The sequence below is a fragment of the Anomalospiza imberbis genome, chromosome 1, assembly GCF_031753505.1.
Source record: "Anomalospiza imberbis isolate Cuckoo-Finch-1a 21T00152 chromosome 1, ASM3175350v1, whole genome shotgun sequence".
NCBI classification, from domain to species: domain Eukaryota; kingdom Metazoa; phylum Chordata; class Aves; order Passeriformes; family Viduidae; genus Anomalospiza; species Anomalospiza imberbis.
In genome coordinates, this window is record NC_089681.1 from 131174780 (window position 1) to 131195131 (window position 20352).

The 20352-nt window shown below is 38.1% G+C and overlaps 1 protein-coding gene across 1 annotated transcript in view; it reads right to left on the bottom strand.

Annotated features, from left to right (window-relative positions):
- Positions 1 to 760: 760 nt before the first annotated feature.
- ITGA8 (integrin subunit alpha 8) overlaps positions 761 to 20352 on the bottom strand; it is a 113133-nt gene continuing 93541 nt past the window's right edge. Inside the window, exons 28-30 of the mRNA XM_068212074.1 lie at positions 13721 to 13822; positions 4831 to 4953; positions 761 to 3549 (exon numbers count right to left, since the gene is read on the bottom strand). Of these exons, the coding sequence (XP_068068175.1) occupies positions 3463 to 3549; positions 4831 to 4953; positions 13721 to 13822 (312 nt within the window). The 3' untranslated portion in view covers positions 761 to 3462. The remainder of the gene's footprint in view (positions 3550 to 4830; positions 4954 to 13720; positions 13823 to 20352) is intronic.

A 20352-nucleotide genomic window follows, 5' to 3' on the forward strand; every position in this document is an offset into this window, starting at 1 on the left:
TGTTTTCAAGATCTGTCTAATGTGGGAAACCTATAAAAGCTGTGAGAAACAGGAAAAACTCAAAATGAGTTACAGAATGGTGACAAGAAAAAAATTAACCTGTGCTTAAACTAAAATAGTATTTGCTAAATATCTTTAAATATTAAATACATAAGGGAAAACATATTCAAATATACTCATCCCTGGTATGCAAATTCTGAAATTTTCATGAAACAGAAAATATGATACAGTCTGCTGCATGGATAAAATAATTGGACAGCCTTTCTCAAATTCAGAAAGAAGCACGTGAAATAAAAGATGAATGTCTCTCTGTTTACTAGACTGCTGTCTGGTCATAGCAATAAAGAGTTTTAATAGACTAATTTTTTTAAGTAATCTTCTGTTTTTCCTGCTCTCTGGACTCCTCCCATGTTCTCTGCAATTAGCAGCTCACCACAAACATTGGGAAGAATAAGGCTGAATTACTTTTACAGAAAGCTGCATTTAGTAACTCATTACAAAGCTGACATCACTGAAACAAAAGGTCAGTCATGTAGGGATGTGGCAGAGGTTATCATGTAGCACAGTACTAATACACTGGGGGGAAAGATTATGTCAACTGCCTGCTAGTGTCCACATCCAGCATGCAATAACCCAGGGAATAAACACTCTTGGCAAGCACTGAAACCCAGAAATCTTCACAAAGCTGTTTGCAATTTGCAGCCAAAACTATCCACAAATGCTGGGAATAGACTACAGGCCTTGACAACACACAACTCCAGACATTTCCAGGGGGGAAGTTTAATCTACAAGGATGTAGAAATATAAAACAAAGTATTGCTCAAAGTAACTGTTTGTCAGATCATGTGCCTCTAATTTGGTTTCCAGTGACATTACACAGCTGCAGCCAATGGATTGCAGCCAGGCCCAACAGTCACTGAAGTTCTTTTTTTGTTTAAATTTAGTATCTGAACATGTTTTGCCCATCATTAAAATGGAGAGTAATTTCTCAAAAGTGAACTGTAGAAGTTACAACTGCAAAGAACTTATTAGGTCACCTAGTCCCATCCTCAGAGCAATGTAGGATTGAAAACACATTGCAAGAAATACTGAACAGCATAGTGTTTGTTTTACTTTTTTTCCCCATTCCTTTTTTCCTTTATTGTAATCATTATCATTATATTCAAAAGTTAAAAAAACAACCACAAATGCCAGTGTAAACATGCTTCAGGTATATAAGTAATATAAAGTATTGCACATACAGAAGTCCTATGTTCAGTATCTCCTTATGGTGCTATTTCATCAGAGTTGTGCAGATGATGTGATTACAATGAGCTGCTGATATTATTTCTGAAGCTGCTACACACAACAATGAAATATTTACAAAAGCTGGAAGCTCACTTTTTTTCTTGATGGAAGGATGATTTTGCCTGGAATGTATGGGATACAGAGGTGTGCAAATACAGGACAGGTTTGCTTTGTGATGGTATTTATCAGCTGATGTCTCAAATCTGCAAGGGACCAGCTCAAAACCATCTGGGGAAAGGAGTCTGTTAATGGTTTTCTGGGGGACTGGAAGTCGTCAGGCCTCCTCATCCCTAGGAAACAGAGGTGCTTGCTTGTGTGAAGCACACGAAGGCTTCACACAATGTGCATTCAGAGGCACACGTCTCCTTCTCTCTGTAACTCTCGTGGGCACACTGCATCTGACAACCTAAAGACTCCATAAAGGTCTTCTTGCAAATTTGTCTTAGATATGAAGCCGTAACACAGCTCCTGCTTGGATTTGCCAGGTCAGTCTGCATACAAGTAATGATAAATCTGTAAAATCTCGTGTCAGACTGGCAGAACTGACTATGTCTCATAACTACTCCTATCTTGAAGTATTAGAAAGCAGAATGCCAGTTTAAAAGGAGCCAAAAAGTGGCAGAATGGATGAGGCCATTTATCAGTTGAGAAGCTGAGATGGATTGGAAAGGAAAAGAACTCAGGAGAAGGCAAGTGGTGTGTATGTTTCATAAAATGAATAATCCCTCATGAAGTTTCCACAATATTGCTAATTTCACACTCACAGACAGCACTGAAAGACTCAAGCTTTCACATAAAAATTTGCAGAGATCAGGGCTTAGAGGCCCTGCTGAGATAAAGACCATTTGCTGATAGAAGGGAATGAAGAATGAAACATCCCTTCTTTGGAATCCTAAACCCAGAAAAAAAAATTACTAAGTGTATATTTTTACTCTTTACCTCAAAATCTCTTTCTTTCTTTATGTTCATGCTTGGCTGGCTGGCATCCTATTTTTCTGCATAAATACAAATCCTATCACCCTTTTCTGCAAGACTTAAAAAATCATTTTATTAAGTCCTAAACTTTGTCAAAAGCATTACTTTTAAGATGTTGCCAGCTTGTAGATTGAAAAATGAAAAAGGCAAAGATTTCTTTAGGTGAAAAATTATGGCAGTAGCTGTTCCATTTTAAGATGGGGTTTCAACAAAGTAACAGGGCAAAGGCCACGAAATTTTGCCCCAGCCCCAAACCCACCAAGCCTTTTCAGTATCACCAGTGTGGCTGTGATAATTTAAAACAGTGTTTCAGAAATGTCTGTATCCTGTGTCAGTGTACAGCTGCCAGCCATCACCAAAACAAGGACAGGGTAACTCATCCCTGCTCTATACTGTGCATGGATTTAGTTATCTGGGTGTGATACTGCCAGCTCTGGGCTGAAAGAGATACAACATGTACTTGCTTATCATATGTCTCATCTTGTAAAGTGTTCCATAAATCTGCTTTGCAAAACACCTCGTAGCCAAGGAGGTTTTGTTCTGGGGTACAATGTGTTTACTCTTCTATTTACATGCAAAGTAAGTACGTGATTTCTATTATTTTTTCCTTCTCTCAAAATCTATGCTGATGATTATATCAAATACTTATTCCAAAAAGGTGGAAAAATAAATAATTGTGCCCCATCTATAAAGTTATTTATAGACCACCTTTGTGTTTCAGAAGTACTTTCACAGTACTGATATATTGCCTGTCTCCCTGAGCCATAATTTCATAGAAGTTCTTAGGGAGGTTTCAAAGGTACTCTGCATAATACAGTAGCATTCAGAAGGTTTGTCCTGCTTCATCTTCTAGACAATACAGCAATGAAGGCATTCTCTCCTTGAGAGATTTGGGCTTGTTCTGGAAGCATCTCAGTATACCACACGTGCTCAGAAGCATCTGCTGAAACGTAGACTGACTGGAATATGGGATAAACATTTTGTTAAGTGGAAAATATGTTTATAAGGCAGTGATAAGTTACTTTCTTTGGCAAGGATGGCCATCATGTGGCATGTTCTCAGAACATTGCATAGATCAGATTGACACCATGTCTCTTGCAGGTACAAAGGAAGACTGGTTGGAAAGAATCTTTCATTTAATCCTCATCATGTTTCTAGTCTCTCAGGCAGGGTTCTGACTTGAACTGTCACTCTCTTCCTTTATGCATCAGTAGTCTTGTTATTTGTCAGCTGTTGCCTGTCAGCCATGTCATCTTGAGGAGGTCTAGCTCTGTCAAAGAAGCCACACTGCAGAAAAAATCAACAGAAACAAAGATGTCATGGTAAGACAACCACAGGAAGACTCAGCTGCAGTTTGATTGTTCACTTAGGCAACCTGAAACATTGAGCACAATGTATGGCAGGCTGAGAGACTGTGAATACATTTTATTCCTATCCAGATCATTCCCTATGAAAGTTTTAGAAGCAAGGCATTGAGTTCCAAAGCACAGCTTTAAAAATCCAAATTATATGAAAGGCGTCTTTGCAGGAGATATAAAGTTGGCTTGCATGCTGGTATGGACTGATGCTAATGAGAAATCTGCTCCTCTGAGTTCAGCAATGTGCACATTCAGAAAAGAGGTTTAGACTGACAAGCAGTAATCATAAAAGAAGTGTAATATGTTTTGGGAAATGTCCACAGGACAGTGCTGTGACCTAATCTAAAGATCGCTAAAGATGAGCTTCTTCCCACCTTACTTAAACTGCCTAAAATTCACTCTTTTAGTTGAAAGGTTGAAAGTTCAAAAGTGGTTAAAGGAAGGTACCACCAAAAGGTAATTTCTCTCCTCCTTGCATGTTTAGACATAACTTTTTGCTGCTGCTACCTGACCAGGTGAAGTTGGGAAGTTAGCATAGGCTGTACACCTAACCATAACCTTTAGGCAACTAAAGACAGATGAACCATATCCTAATGCAAGGAATTATTTCAAATCTTATTTTTAATGTGAATCTTATTTTTAATGGACAAAAGCTACACTGGCTCCCTGTAATACACCAGTTTCCAGTAATTTGTCTTAAAACTTTTGAAGGGAGTGTAACAACCAACACAAAACCAGAAAACTTTAAAAAATAAAATATATGATATATTAATATAAAAGGAAATCTTCTAAAAATTAATTCTCAGAACTGGGAGTGTTGTTCCATGGTGACAAAACCTGGAAATTCTTGAATTATTCAGAGAAAACAAAGTTAGAGTAACTTCTTTTTGAACCTAAACATCCTGAAACAGAGGAATTGGGATTGAATTTGGGGTTGAAACAGAGGTCTTGGGAAATGGAGCCAAACTCTGTATGCCCATTTGTGACCAGGATTCAATAATAAAGGAAGACTTTGAAAACAAATTCCCTGCATAAAGATCAATGACATTAGCATGTCAGAAATGCTAAAACAAAAAAGACACATGTACTGTTGCCTTTGCTCCAAACTGTTAAAGATCACAAAATTCTAGCCTCTCTTTTTATCTGTTAGAATCTTTCAGTATTTTTGGGGCTTTTTTTAGGCAAGAGTAACAGGAATAATAGAACATACCTTCCATAAAGCTAGGGTCAGCAGAGCTAGTACTAGTAGTCCAAGAAGTATGGCTAGTATTATAACCCATAAAGGGATCTCAAAGGAGACATTTGGGGTGGACCAAATGACAGATGTTCTGATCTGCAATGAAAGGAATACATTTAATGAACACAAATGAAGCAAGTAAAGCAAGTCTGCCAGTAGAATACAGAGGTTAGAAGCATTGATTTCAACAGCATTTTGCAGATCAGAAATACACATTGACTGAAATTTTCTCATGTTGACTTGATTTATTGTAATTTCCTTTCCACTCGTTCATGATAATTACTAGAAATGGAATTCACACATATATAAAAGTGTTATTATATCAGACATATAAATAATTTTACCATAATACAGAGTGGCAAAAAAAATCCCCTTCTATGCAGATGCTCCATGAATATTCAAAGCGCAAAGTTCTGCTCACATGCTGGTACAGCTTAGGCCACTGAACTGCACTGAATTCCTCCCAAACAATGGTTGACTTTGGCTCAAACTCTTAATTCAAACCACAGTAGATACCAGCAACATTTATTTTAATTTCTGCTGACATACCAGTATACATTTTTTCCGATGTTTTACATTTCAGCTAAGCAGTCCAAAAATGAAACTCAAGCAGCGTGTACTGTCCTTGTGATAAAGCCTAACACACAGTGTGATGTTATCTTCTTTAAAAGAAGCCAAGCATACAGACTACTACCTACACAGGAAGAAGCGTGAAACACGCTCTCTCATTGTCTGAGGCTCTACAAAGCAGCAGAGGTTTACATCAGTTATCAGAGGTTTTAACTGACTTGGCAAACTTCTCTCTTTAGACCTTCATGTGGACAAAGAGTAGTAATAACCCTTTTGTATTTCTCCTTCTGGGGACATCAACACTCTCCTCCATACTCTCCATACGTCATACAAAATTTATTGTATGCTCTCAGGCTCTGCTTGGAAGGCTTCTCATCAGTCTCACTGAATATTTGCTTAGTCCCTGCTACTACCAAGTGGGAAGGAATGAGTTTGGGCTTCTTTAGCTCTTCTGACACAAATATATCCCTTCAGTCTTAGTTTATTTGATCTAACTTTTCCCTTTGTTGTTAGCCTAGGAAGTGATTTCTCTCTCGGTTTTCTCTTAGACCTCTCTCGTCTACTCCTAGTCTCCCTTAGGACAAGGATGTGACAGATGGAAGTTATTTGCTTTATGACATGATGAAATCAGTTTACAAAGAAACTGAAGACACAGACTCTCAAATGATATTCCTCTTCTGTACTCAAGGTACAGCCAGGAAGGAAATCTACTCTTTTTAATAAGTTTCTTGGCTATGGTCCAGTCCCTAAGCTGCACTCAATGTAAATTTTCTTTCTATATTTTTTTTCCTCTATTACCTTAGTGATTGATGCACTAGAAATTTAACAAAATACTAATTTCTAATTTGTTCGTTGAAGGAACAGCACCTAACTTTTAAGAATGGGCACAACTCTGTAGTTCAGCTCAAAACTGTTTCCATTCCTGTGCCTCTCATTTCTCTCCTTGAAGATGGCAAATTTAATAATTTAATCCTTTCTGCACCATCCACTCCTTTCTTCTCTCACTTTTTCTTGTGATCAGCATTCTTTCATAGACTTTTCCTTCTGAAAGCACCAGTAGATCTGTCCTCCAGCTACAGTCAGGCTTAACTGGAAGACACTTTTGCATAGTAATTTTCACTTACTTCATCTGTGCAGCCAGCTGCTCCCTACTCTGACACAGCTCTTACAGAGATGGCAGTCTGGTGAGCTCTACTAATGCACGTATTTTTTATAGTATCCCTCTCCAGGAAAAAAAAATGTAGGGACAAACTTTCTATGTAGGAAACCACTTGCTTTCTACCAAAGCTTACACTGAGGGTTACACAGAAAATTCCAAGACACTGCCCAGTCCTGGTGTTTGCACTTTAACATTGGCTCTGAAGATGAAGTACTTGCGGTGCTGGCCATACCATCGTTGATCTAACAAACACAGAAAATATACATCTTTGGAGCAGCTTTAAATAGTCATAAGTCTACAATACTTCAAAATAATAACATCTGAAAAGAATAAGTATGAGAGCAAATTAAAGCAAGAAAGAATTACTTTAAGGAAAACAGCATTGATAAAACAACCCATGAAATGTCACAATTATGTCCCAACAGATGGTCTGATCAAGTGATCAACCATGCCTTTGCCAGCAAAGGAAGACCATTCCTTTGCCAGCCTCCGCTTTGGGTTGCTTCTTTAACCACTGCAAAATTTCATAGGCTCTCTGCATCATTAGATTCAGCTAGAGCAGACCTCATTTAGTAAGGATAAAATGTTCTTCAATGGCTCTGCTTGTGTCTCAGAGTGGCATTAAAATGCAAGGGCAGAGAAAATGAGAGAAGGGTCATTCTGAACTGTCTGCAGAGATTCTTCCCAAGAAAAGCCAATTAAGGAAAAAGATGAATTCAAGTAAAAGGTTAACTGACTAGGGAAAACAGAAAGGATGCAGTTACAAGGGGTTGCCTGAAGCCTGTAGAAAACAATGGGCTCAGCTATCCTAGGAAGAACGCATCTCCATTCTACTGCTAGAAAATCATGAACGCTGCCCTGAAGCAAGCCTGATCACATACAGCACAAGAGTTGGGAAGTGCTGATGAAAATTCATGGGCCCCAAGACAGCAAGAATGGACTGATTCAAAAAACCCCAACTCATTCACAATGTGCACTTCCTCTGTTGGCAAACTCTGAGGTACTACACACATGAAGTTACAAATTTTAATTATTGTTTGGAAAGGACCTGACACTGTCAACGTACAGATTGCATATCTTAATCATCTAAGATTTGAGCTTCACTATGGTTTCTATTCATAACACTATCATTTGCCTGAGCATGTTGGTATGAATCTGGAGCACTAATGTGACAGACTACTTACCAAAACCATTTAAAAAATATCTGTAAAACAGAAGAAAAAATAAAAGGCAAGCAGTGCTTTCTGTTGTCTCAAGTTTTATGAAATGACTGACTCCATTTTACAGCAAGACCAAACTACAGGGAAGAACCCTTTACATGCAAAGACTTTATTTTGCTATTTCTGCTACTGATAGCTTCAGCCAAATTCCTAGGTAGCATAACATGACTGAGATAAATACAAGAGGAAATGGAATCCAACATTGCTGCTTTAGAGCAGATTGTAGAACGTCAGTAAAACAGAACAAAAATATTCTGACAAGCTGCTGGCTAGGTATGGACGGCTTGATAGATGGACAGTCATCCTGGGTCTGGCCAGGAAACGGTTAATTTTTGGAGCAGCCTGAAGGGGGCATGGCCAGGATGTGGAGGTTACTCTGTAACAGCTCGCATCACTACCCCAGGCTGCAAAAGGGAGTCTCTTCCCAAGTTCCTCCCAGTTGAGCAAGCCTGGCAGAGGGAGTTTTGGGTATTGTCTACTGTTACAGAGCTTCCCCATCAGTCTTTCCTTTCTTGTACCCTCTGTCATTAGTATTGTTGCTGTTACTGTTAATTTTCTTATCTTGTTGCTGTTTCCTATAAATCGTTCTTATCTCAACTTGTGATCTTCACATTTTGTACCTTCAATTCTTATTTCCATCCTGTTGCAGGGTGAGAGGGAGGGGAAAGCAGGGAAGCATGCGAGTGGTACATGGTTTAGAAAGTCACAGTGGGAGAACTAAACTGGGGAGTACCATTCCTAAACCATGACAACAGTCTACTGAAATTTTACATCCTGAATATGGAAATTACCTGAGTGGGCAAGTACTTCTTGAAGTAGGAAGAAATTTTCGTTTACAAATTTCTTCAGATAGTATTTGATTGAACCACATTTGGTTCCTTGGGCACCAAGTCCAGTTTAACTCAATCTAAGGTAACTACTTCAGCACCACAGGTGCTGAGACAGGGGTGAATGAAGCTGCTGTGTGGTGTTTAGGTCTGAATAGCCCATAAGGCAGCATATGATTGCACAGGAGCAGAGCAACAACTAGACTCTTACTGTGTGCCAATTCACTGTTCAAAATTAGGTAGGGTCAATCCAGACTTTAAAGCATGTTTGAGATCCTCCTGAAATCAGTGTAAACAGACTATTTCATTAGGGATGGTAGATTTCATTAGGTTTTGACAGTAGTGCATGCAACTACAAGTACACATGTTGCCTTTCCATGCCTTCTTTTATGTGCCACTTCTAGATATTTGCTGCATTTGTGTGCTGTGTTTTCCTTCCTCTTAGGCTATGAAAACAGTAACACAAGGTAGCTCTTATTCTGATATCTACAGAGCACCTATCAGCATGGATCTAGACAAGGACATGTGGATCTTTCTGAAGATGCTAAACAACTATGAGTGGTGTAGCAGCACTCAGCCTTGCTTGTGCTGCCTGTGTTCAGAATTGTTTCTCCTTTCCTCCTTCTGTCATTCTGCTTTTACAGACTATCAAGTACAACTTGTGGTTTAATTTCAGTAGCTCAGCTGGAGCTTGACAAATGTTGAAACATAAACAAGAAACTGTAATCTTATAGAAGAGCAGGGTATCATGTTCATAATCCTTAGATTATCAGCAATGAGCAAGACAGCAGAAATTAGGTCTATCCTGTATCAAGCAGACACTGGTGCAAAGCTGGCACATTACCCTTCTCTTTTAGCCAGAGTGCAGCCAATGCTAATGAAATATTTGCCTGCTAAAATCTTGAAACCATCCTGTCGAACCCACACCCTTTTCCCATGAATTCTTCTTTGTCTTTGGTTTTAAAAGCAAGAAGATGGTTGTGCTAAGTACTTGAAATTTATTTCCTGAGCAGGGGATTATATGTAGGCATCAGTCTCACTCCTGCCTGTGTGCATTACCTGTAGGATATAATGCCCCTGGGCTGCTGCACTTTATACTCTACACAAAGCCTTGCAAGGCTACTACTGCAATTCCTTGTGAACAGTTTGATGCTGCAAGTCCTGAACACCCACAGAGTTGAGGCAGAAGCTGGAGGGGAAGACAGAAACAAAACATTCCTTCAGTTTTGTCTGCCTTGTTTCACCATTTTTACAGAGGACTGTCGCTTCACCCCATGCTGTCCACAATAGTTTTACATGTGATTTTGATTTAAAACAAGTTTGTATTTTCAGCTTGGATTTCCGTTTAGTACTGCAGGATCAGAGCCAGGGAATGTTTCCATCTAAGGTGGCCAATATGAAGTGGATTTTTTACACTTTAGATGTGTGTTAGCTTTCCCCTCTGTTCAGGACAAGACTTTATGCTGAACACTGAAAACAATGCTTGCTTCTCTGTCAGGTGGGTGAAAAGCACATCTCAAAAGATTTGAGAGGAGCCATCTGACTTCTGACACTGAGATGAAGGGTGAACATCTCACACCTTTGGTATCCAAAGATGGCCAGAGAATGCCATCTGCCTCAGGCACTGAGATGAGGGTGAAGTCGACCCAAGAGTTATGGACAAAGCCTTTGTTTGCTATTGGAAATAAAATCCACACTGGTCTTAGCACAGATGCTGTCAGTCTTAACTCCATAACCCCTCTTGTGGTTCCATGAAAGTAATTTGTTGCTTATGAAAGTGTTCTTCTGGGGAGGCTTTTAATTCGTGCCTTTTAAAAAATGTGCCATAGTTAAGCTCACTGTAAGTATATAAAAAAATTATTACAGTTTTTGCCACTGTATTTAATCCAGTTTGGATTTTGCTTCTGATTTTGGTGTCTTCAAAATAGTCTTTGATTCCTCTGCAAGGAAGCACAAAGCAGAGAGAAGCACATGAAGTAATCTGCTGCTTCACTGGCACGTCCTTGTGTATAGATGGGAGTTAGGTTTGACTGGTGAAAACTTCCAGCATCTCTGGTCAGAATTCAGTGCATCCCAATGGGATTCTCACAAAGTTATTTTTTTTTTCTCCCTGCTTCTTTAAAAGATACACCTCAAAAAATAAAAATAACTTCTCCAAAATTTATTCTGCTACTTTAAGAAACAGCAACTAAATTAATTATTATTCTAGTGCTACTGTTTTTGCTGCCCATGACGACCTTCCTTTAGTCTTTAGAAATTTTCTTTACAGAGGCTGAGAAACAGGAATTCTTTTGTACTTCTCCATGTCCCCATCCAACCATTACAGCATAATGTTCTTATATGTTCTCAAAAAATGCTTAAAATAGAATGTAAAAGTTCCCGTGCAGTCACATTTATGATTACACATTACAAATGTTTATGCAAATATATTGCATGAGGAATTTAAGCTTCTTTAAAGTACTATCACCGTGTAATAACTAAAAAAAGTTATAGGTCTTAGTCTGAAACCAATGTTACTCACTGGAGGACGCTGGTCAAACAGTTTAGATTAAAGGTATCCACAGCAAAAAAATCCTATCAAATGTTTAAGAAAAGCAACCATATTTTACTAAACTCCCAAACTGGCATAAGAATCATAAATTAAAATAAAGCAAATTTCTGCTTATTCTAACTTTGTACTTTTTGCAATAAAAAGTACTTTCATGTTGCTCATGAAATTCACCAAGTAAGACAGTATTATTTATCACAATAATACTTGTAGCAAAAAAATGAAAATTTTCTCTTGAATGAAATAGCTGTTAGCAAGGATATTCAACCAGTTGTATAATATATGGTTGCAATTCTAAGGCTATCAAAATTAATGGAAATACTATTATAGATGACAGTGGATTCTGGTTTAAGCTCCATGCTAATTTTCTGTTTGATGCATTTTCATTCTAATGTTTTACTACAAAAGATCCAGATTTTCTTACATTTACCTAATGTTTCACACACCTTTGTATCATGACCCTGTCTTCAAGATCTATGTGTCCAAGACCTATATCCTATGATTATAAAGTCCTTAGAGCTACAAATAGGACTACGTGGCTCCATAGGTTACTGATGTGTATGGTATTATTCATGCCATTAAAACTTAAAGTAAGTATCAGCCTGCCTGATTGGAATCCAGCCCTATAAGAATTAAATGAAGGACATATGCTCTATTCTTTAAAATACATTTTCTTCTTTATATAAACTTTAAAGTGCTAGCTGATTATTGGATATATACTTCTGAAAATTGATTTTAAAAATATTTAAATCTTTCTTCCACTTCTACCCTTTCATTGTCTGAAGGAAAATCATAAACCATGAAAGAAATCTTTGGAAGCTTTTAAAACACAACTAGTGATCTTTTTCAGAAGGAGCAAAAATATTAAGCTTTGCCCAACTTCAAGGAAATATTTCTTCTTGCAAGTGGAACATCAAAGAACTGGTGCATATAACACATCAAGCTGTAGAGCTGGCAAGCATCCACTGCCATGTCCAGATATGAAACGACATAAAAGCGTTATCATTTTTCAACATTTTACAGTTGCCATTACAGGCATTTTGCTGTAAATCATCTGCTGCAAATAACAAGCTTTATACTGGCTAGAGTAAGAGAATGAAATGCTTATCTGATCATTTGGTAGATCATCTGACACTTGTTGAGAACAGCAGGCTATCACCTGGGGTAAAGCACTCCAGTCCAGATGAAGGCCCCACTATCAACAGAATTCTGCACATGTGTTTCTGGTATGGAACACATGCTGCAAGAAAATAAAAAGAGCCCTGGTATATCTGTCATCTTGGTGCCTTTGAACCTTTCTGGATGAATATTGCCTTAAGCACCAATCCTCTCTAGTGAAATCATGGTTCTACTGATGATGGAGGTTAGAATCACTGTGGACACAGAACCAAGATTTTACCTTGTGTCTTCCCAGAGCAAGTATCAATCAACCATTCAATCTGTGTATGTACAAAACAAAACTTTATCCTCTAAAATATACTGAAAGTAAGCTCTAAATGTATTATTCTGTTGGTTTTCTAAGTAAGAAAGTATTCTGTCCCTACTCCTACTTCTCAACAGATTGATGATATATTTCCACCACAATTCAACTTGGCAAAGTTTGAACTGAGCTTACCTTTTAAAAGAAGGACTGTAACTGATGAATCTTTATAAAGATGAGAACATTAAGCCTTAAAATTTCAGACTGGTCTTATACTAGAATAATTTTTTGCCCTCATATTTTACTTATCTTTATCAGTAATGACAAAATAAAGTGAATTTTAACCATGGTATTAGACACCATAAGAAACAAATAACTTTTAAGTGCTCCCCAAATCCAATCCTTTGGCACCAGCAAACAAATCAAATTTATGCCTCCAAAATTAATTTTTCAAATAGTAGTCCAGAGCCATACAAATCTCGGTCTACAAATAAGGCAAGTACTTTAGCATCTGTCTGTCTATCTATCTATGTATCTATCTATCTATTTATCACTTCTGTAAGGATTACCAAGTAAATTTGTATCTTTACACTTGATGTTGTGTGAGGTGGCAATCCTAGAAAGGCATACAGACCTTCCTGAAAATCAGAGTATCAAAGAAGCTTAATACAGATAGAGAGAAGTTGCTGTAGACAATACACAAGCTTGTGTGAGAGAGCTGCTGACTGGGAGAAGAGTGAGCTCTCTAAACCTGACAGAAACATGATTCTGGATTTTGCAAAAAATTTCCTCCAGATTTTTTTTACCCCAAACAAAGTAAGTAGATACTTGCTTTCATAGTTCTGTTTTCTTTTGGGTGAAAAATCCATCCAAGTTGCAGTAAAGCAGTCTGCACATTAATTCAGCAAGAAATTATTTTAAAATGTAATAAGAATCATGTATCATCAACTTCCACAGAAAGCAATGAAGTTATTTCCTTTAGGTATTACTTCAGGAATTTACACTAGAAACACAGGAAAGACCAATCTCAGTATTTTCATCTATAAGAACTTTCACAGCTGTGATCAGAATGACCAAATACATGTGCTTCACACAAATATATAATTTTCAGTTACTTACTGCTATGCTTCCCTCAGGGAGCTTTGCTGGTTGCACTTTATATGGCATGCTCTTAACTTCAAAGGAAACATTGGAAGAAAGACTGTAGAGATCATTCTTTCTCTGAAATGGTAGAAAAAAAGAAATTATTAAAACCCATGTTTATTTTTAAAAGCATTATGAAAGGTAGCAGACAAAAAAACTCCAGAGCACTGATTTCATGAGTCAGATGGTTTCTTTTGGTGAAGAGTGCAGGAATTGAGACCTGTATGTGTCCATGAGATAAATACAGCATAAAGCTGCAGTACTAAGGCCACACGTTGAAAGTGGGGAAGAAAGGTCAGGTATGCAGAAAAATACATACAGTTGTTTCTCATTTTTCTCTCTGAAATTGGTGAGTTAAAAGCATAGGTGAAGTTTATGGGGTGTCTATGTTTTAAACCCTCACCTCTGGCGACCAAGCTCAACAGCCAGCATGGGTATATTGAGAACATTTACAGGCCTATGTTGACACCAGGTTGGGAGCTTCCTGATAACATAAAAGAAATGGCTGTACCTTCCCACCAAACAATAGAAGGAACAACCATCTTTGAACTTCACTTACACAGAATCACAGAATAGTCTGGGTTGGAAGGGCCCTCTGGAGATCAGCTAGTCCAACTCCTCTGCCAAGGCAGGCACCTAGACCAAGCTACACTTAGAACGTGATTGATTTCCTATTGCAGTAGAGCTCAGAAATCCTACTCACCTTGCTTGTTTACTAAGTTGAATCAATGTGAGAGGAATGTACAATAGCCATTGTTTAACTGGCCACCTAGTAAAATATTTATATAGCTGTCATTAAGCATTTCAACAAACTCAAAGATGTGCAGACAAAATGCACAATTGATTTTCTGGGTGACACTACATGCAACTCATCTTGTATATCCCTTCCCATGTAAATCTGGGGTAGTAATATGGATCTTCTTTGAAAGTGCTCCAATATTCTTTGAGAAGAATTAGATTGTTAAGTGCTAATATGCTCAATGGAATTCAGAGGGCTAGGAGTTATGACTGTTATATCCTTTTCCTATATTACTATTATCATCCTATTTTTGCTACCTGTCTTAATCCTTTATGAAATATGATTATCAGATTTCAACACAATGTTTGGATGATGATTTACACAAAGAGAGAGATTTCTAAGTAAAGCAGTCTTTCCTTTTGTCACCAGCTTTTTCAGTCCAGTACATTTGGAACACCATTGTCACTTCCTGAATCCCCTTCTGCAAAACCTTCTCATTCCTTCTATTTCTTACACATTTAGGAGTTCTCTTCCACTGACAAGATTTCCTATTGCATCAAAAGCATAAACCCTCTCAAAGAACTGATTTTCCTTTTTCAGCTCTTTTGTTGAGCCAAGACTAAGGTGAAAAGACACCTTAATAATTTGGGCTACTATTTCTTTCCTTCACAGATGGAGAAAGCTTTGTTTGTGAAAATGACCCGAAATAAGCATAATATAAGCCTGGGAGCCAACGTAGATGCATTTGAATGAACATGGCCCAAACCAAAGTTTTCACAGAACTGCTGTGGTTGAAGAGCATATTTGGAGTTTGTTTCCTCCAAGCACAGGTACAGTAGAATCAACTAGAGCAGTATGCTCACGACCATGTCCAGTTAGGGTTTGAATATCTCGAAGAAAGGAAACTCCACAATCTCAAGAAGCAACCTATTCCAGTTTTTACTACCCTCCAAGTAAAAAAGTTTTTTTTAAATGTTGAAATAGAATTTCCTGTATTTCAATTTGTGCTTCCTCCCTGTTCCTTGATATTGAGAAGACCCTGCAGTGTGTTCTTTACTCCCTCTAGTCAGATGTTTACACATGCTGATGAGATCCCTCTTGAGCTTTCTCTTCTCCAGACTGAACATTGCCATCTCTCTCAGCTTCTCTTGGTATATCGAATGCTCCAAGCCCTTAATCATCATTGTGGCTTTTAGCTGGACTTGCTCCAGTATATCCACGACTCACTTGTCTCAGGGAGCCCAGGACTGAACTCTGGATCTGTTTTATCAGTGCTGAGTACAGAGGAAGAATCAATTCCCTTGGCCTGCTGGCAGTGCTCTTCCTAATGCAGCCCAAGAGGTTGTTGACTTTATTTTCTGCAATGGCACACACAGTGGGCTTATGTTGAACTCTGCATCCCACAGTACTCCAAGATCCTTTGCAAGAACACTGCCTTCCTGGTTGGCTGAAATAATCCTATGTACTGGCACATTAGGATTATTCCTCTTGTGGTACAGCACTTTGCATTTCCCTTTGTCAAAATTTATGAAATTCCTGCCAACTCACTTCTCCAGCCTGTTGAGGTTCTTTTGAAGGGCAGTACAAACAACTGGTGTATCAACCACTCCTGCCACTTCACTACCATCTGCAAATTATCAGGCCATCAGGTCGGTAAGCATGATATCCCTTTTGTAAATCTACACTGACAGCTTCCAATCATCTTCCTGTCCTTGAGATGTTTGCAAATGGCTTCCACATTTTTTTCTCCATCACCTTCTCTTCTTAAGGATTGAAATAAGGCTGACTGACCAATTCTCTGAATCCTCCTTGAAGACAAGTGTTACTTTCTTTCATTTTTCAGGAACTCTCCCCAGTCAACATTAACTTTCAAAGATAATTGAGAAAAGTCTCATATTCTCATTGCCCCTCCCTCAGGACTTCTATGTGTATTCCATCAGGTTTTTTGGACTTCTGTATGTCACTTTTGTTTAAATGTTCCCCTATCCTTACACCTCTCTGCTGAAGATAAATGTTGATAGCTGCAAGTTTCCTCTCTGGTTGCAGAGACGTTGGTTTACTGTATGCAGATTTTCCCAGTAAAGACAAAGTGATGGAGGGACGCCTTGGGTAACTCAGCCTTTTCTGTGTCCCATTCAGGAGAAGACCCACATTTTCCTCAGTCTTCTTTTGGCTGCTGATATACTTAGAGAAGCCTCCTTAATGCCCTTTAAATCCCTTGCTAGGCTTAGGTGCTGGTGGGCTTCTATTTTCCCAACTCTATCCCTGAATTCTCAGACACCCTCTACATTCCTTATCCAACCCCTGCCCTGGGTCAACTGACTCTGCTTCCACCTCTTTTATGTTTCACAGAATCATATAATCATAAAGATTGGAAAAGACCTCCAAGATGATTGAGTCCGACCTTTAACCTATCACCATATTTGTATGTCTGGATTGTACCAAGATGGTAAAACTCCACTTTTCAGGATGGACAGGTCGTGAGCTTAAAGCATGATGATCCTGGAGAATCAGTAGTTCTTCTGGACTTCTCTTTTTTTCAGGATAATCTCCCATGGACTTCTTCCAAACAGATCCTGTAAAGGGTGTTCTCCTGAGCTCCAGGGTTGTAGTTCTGGTATTTGCCTTATCCATTCAGTCTCCTTTTAAAAAACTAATTTTCTCTGCAAATATGTGAGGGTGATAAAAAGCCAGCACATTTACTGCCTTCTGGAACTAATTTGGCTATGCCATAATTTTGTTATTTTAAAATACTGAGAGCAGCTGAATGGCTATTATCAGAAAATTCAACATCTCCTTGGGGCCTATACTAGGAAATAACAATACTAAAAAATCTGTCTCAAACAACTACACAGGCATAGTCAAATCAGCTGCTTAGATAGAAATATCTAAGCATCAAATGGGAAAGACAGAATCAAATGGGAAAGTATTCCAAAAGGAACTATCAATATCTATTTCTATCAATAGTGTTTGAAAAATTAAACTTGGTAAATAAGTAGTTTTATAAAAATTCATGGTGCTGATCATCTATGAGGTGATATTCAGAAAAATAACTTTTCCTTATCACATTATTTTCCATTTCCAGACTCAAGACATTTTTCGTATTTTATTCTTCAGCACTAGATTCCTCCTCACACAAAATCTCAGCATGTTTCTGTGTGTGTGCATTCAGAAAAAAAAGCCTTATATTTTCAATCCTAAGCAATTAATATCAAGCAGGATTCTGGATATAAATCATATGATTATATGATTTATAAATGTAATCTGTAATGGAGAGAGCAGAATATGTTATTGAAGAAGTAGACATTAGACCTTCAGCTGGATTGGCTAAGGTACAGTAAAGGCATTAGCTCTCTTGAAACCTCCTATAAAGGAAACAACACTAATGGAAAAATAAAACCTTTCACCTACTATACCTGGCTTATTTCATTTTCAGCTTATATCAGCAACAAGAACATCAGAGGAGGGTACTTCCTGTGGATTAATGCTTGGCTCGGGTTAATAACCTTGGGTTGTGACCACAGCTATCAACTCGCCTCCACCCTTGATTAGGCTCCTGGAAATGCTGGGATACAAGAATGGAGACTATAAAAGACTAGAGAATATTTTCCTGCATTTACAGAATTATGTGTTTGTAGCAAAGGACTTGAAAACAATGACTGTGGTCAACATTGGTTGCAAACAGGATTCTTACTTGTACTAACACCTTTGAGATACAAGCAGCTGTCTTTCCTACAGCCTTTTTTATAATTCTCAAGCCAATTGTAAGAAACAGCATTTCTTTACCATATAATTTTTTAAATAGCATATGTTTAAATATTCAGTATTTACTGGAAGCTGCAGGACTTGTGGTTTGAAATTCAAGCTGAGGACTTAGTCATGGCTCAGAGGAAGGAGAAGAAAGAATCTGTTATTTGTGTCAGTGCTTAATGATCAACAGTAGAGAATCCAGCCCTAACTACACTGGTCTTTTGTGGTTCCTCTTGTGTTAGAACAAGCAGAACCTGATCTTGTGCTCGTTGCTAAGATAGTAGTTTGCAATATTCTGGGAAGCAGGCGAAACATAGCCATCCCTGTGGTGCCTGGGTGGCAGATCCTGATGATGTATTTATTAAAGCTTCTCTCTCTCTACATGCTTTTGTTTCATAACTAGATTTTTGAATTGAAGCCTTTGGTTTCTTTAAAAGTTGGAAGACATAAAGCAGCCAGAAATAAAGTGTTCCCAATAAATATTCAGTGCAGTGTTTTCCTACATACAAATGAGACCAAAATAATGTGAGAACTGATGGAAAATCTTTGACAATTTGAAAGACAGTTCTCCAGGCTCCAGTGGAATGCTGGTGCTTTCTGCAGGAAGCTCAAGCACAGACCTGCTGACCCCCACAAAGCATCTCTAAGGCATGTAGGCATCCTGGTCAGAGAGCACACTGAAATGCAAGGACAAATTGGGATCCCAGGGAGCTAGACTGAGGGTAGGAGGAACAAAATCTTTAGCAACTTAAAGACTAGCAGATCATTGCTGTTCTGCAGGTTTGAAGAGTTCAGCTAATGGAGAGAGTCCCCAGAATGGCTCTGCTCCATTGCCTCTGTTGAGAATTGTTCAGGCTCTTGGAAATCCTTCTTCTTTCTGCTTAGATGTAGCCCAGTGAAGTCTCCCTAGCTGAAGTGCATATAATTTCCCTATGGCAAGCTGAATGCTGAGGAGGTATTTTCACCCCAAGAACTTATGACTTTTGCACATGGAGTTCAGTGCTGTTACAACAGTATAGGCACTGCTTGATTAAATGTTGTTTCCCTGTGTATCTGCTGGAGTCTGGCACACTTTAAAGACAGGAGGGTAAGCAATACCTTTTAAATACATGCTTTGGGAATTCATTAGCTTTTTTCTTTGACCAATACCTCCCAAAACCTGAACTGCTGCCAATAAAGTAGCTTAAGTAAATGCTGAGAGTAGAGCTCATACAATTACTTCTTCTTAATAATTTGTTTAAAAATTTATATGTGACTCTATACACATGGTAAAAAGTATTTGTGCTATTTGTAGCAAGAGGATATCTCCAATTAAATAAAGCTGTGACCAAAGACAATACTCTGAAAATCAACACATCCTTCTCTTTATCATTATATTCTTAGACTTCATATATTGTATTTTTACATGTATTCTGACAGCCAATTTTAACTTATAATAGAGGCAGCTATTTTGTTGTGATTCCAGAAGACTTCAAAATACAGATTATAATGCTTATCAATCTAAGATGCTTATTTCTTCATATACCTAACATTACCTATAGTGTAGCACATCAAGATGTGTCCTGGTCTAGTTAACAATATTGTTTTTAAATAAAAACATTGTTTTTAAATAAAAATGAATGAAAACAAAACCAAAAGACTTCCAGTTAGTTCAGCCCCATGAAAATGTCTCTTTCTTTCTAGCCTTCATTCCACATAATCAAATCCAGTATAATATAGAATTCTTGGCCACAACCAAAGTTTTGGGTTTTACTAATTCTGTTTTTTCAAATAACAAGTGTTTTGATGCAACTGAGAAATTTGTTGATGACTTCCTCCTTTTGTTATTACCTGGCCTAGAGAACTTCTACCAGATTAAAGCGGCTCTGAGTTCGCCAGTAATAAAATACGGAGATTCTCAACAAAATTTCTCATTGGAAGGTGCATTCTAACTGTGGTGACAGCTCCAGGTTCCCGGCAATGAAGGCAAAGGTGAGAGGATGTCAGGACTGGGAGAACTTGTTGATGGTCCAAACCAACAAGGTATTACATCATGGTCTTCCTCTTTTTCTATACCCTTCCAGACCTCTCAATTTCTTTTTATATCCTTGGTGCAGCTTCAGCAGAAGGAAACGCCATC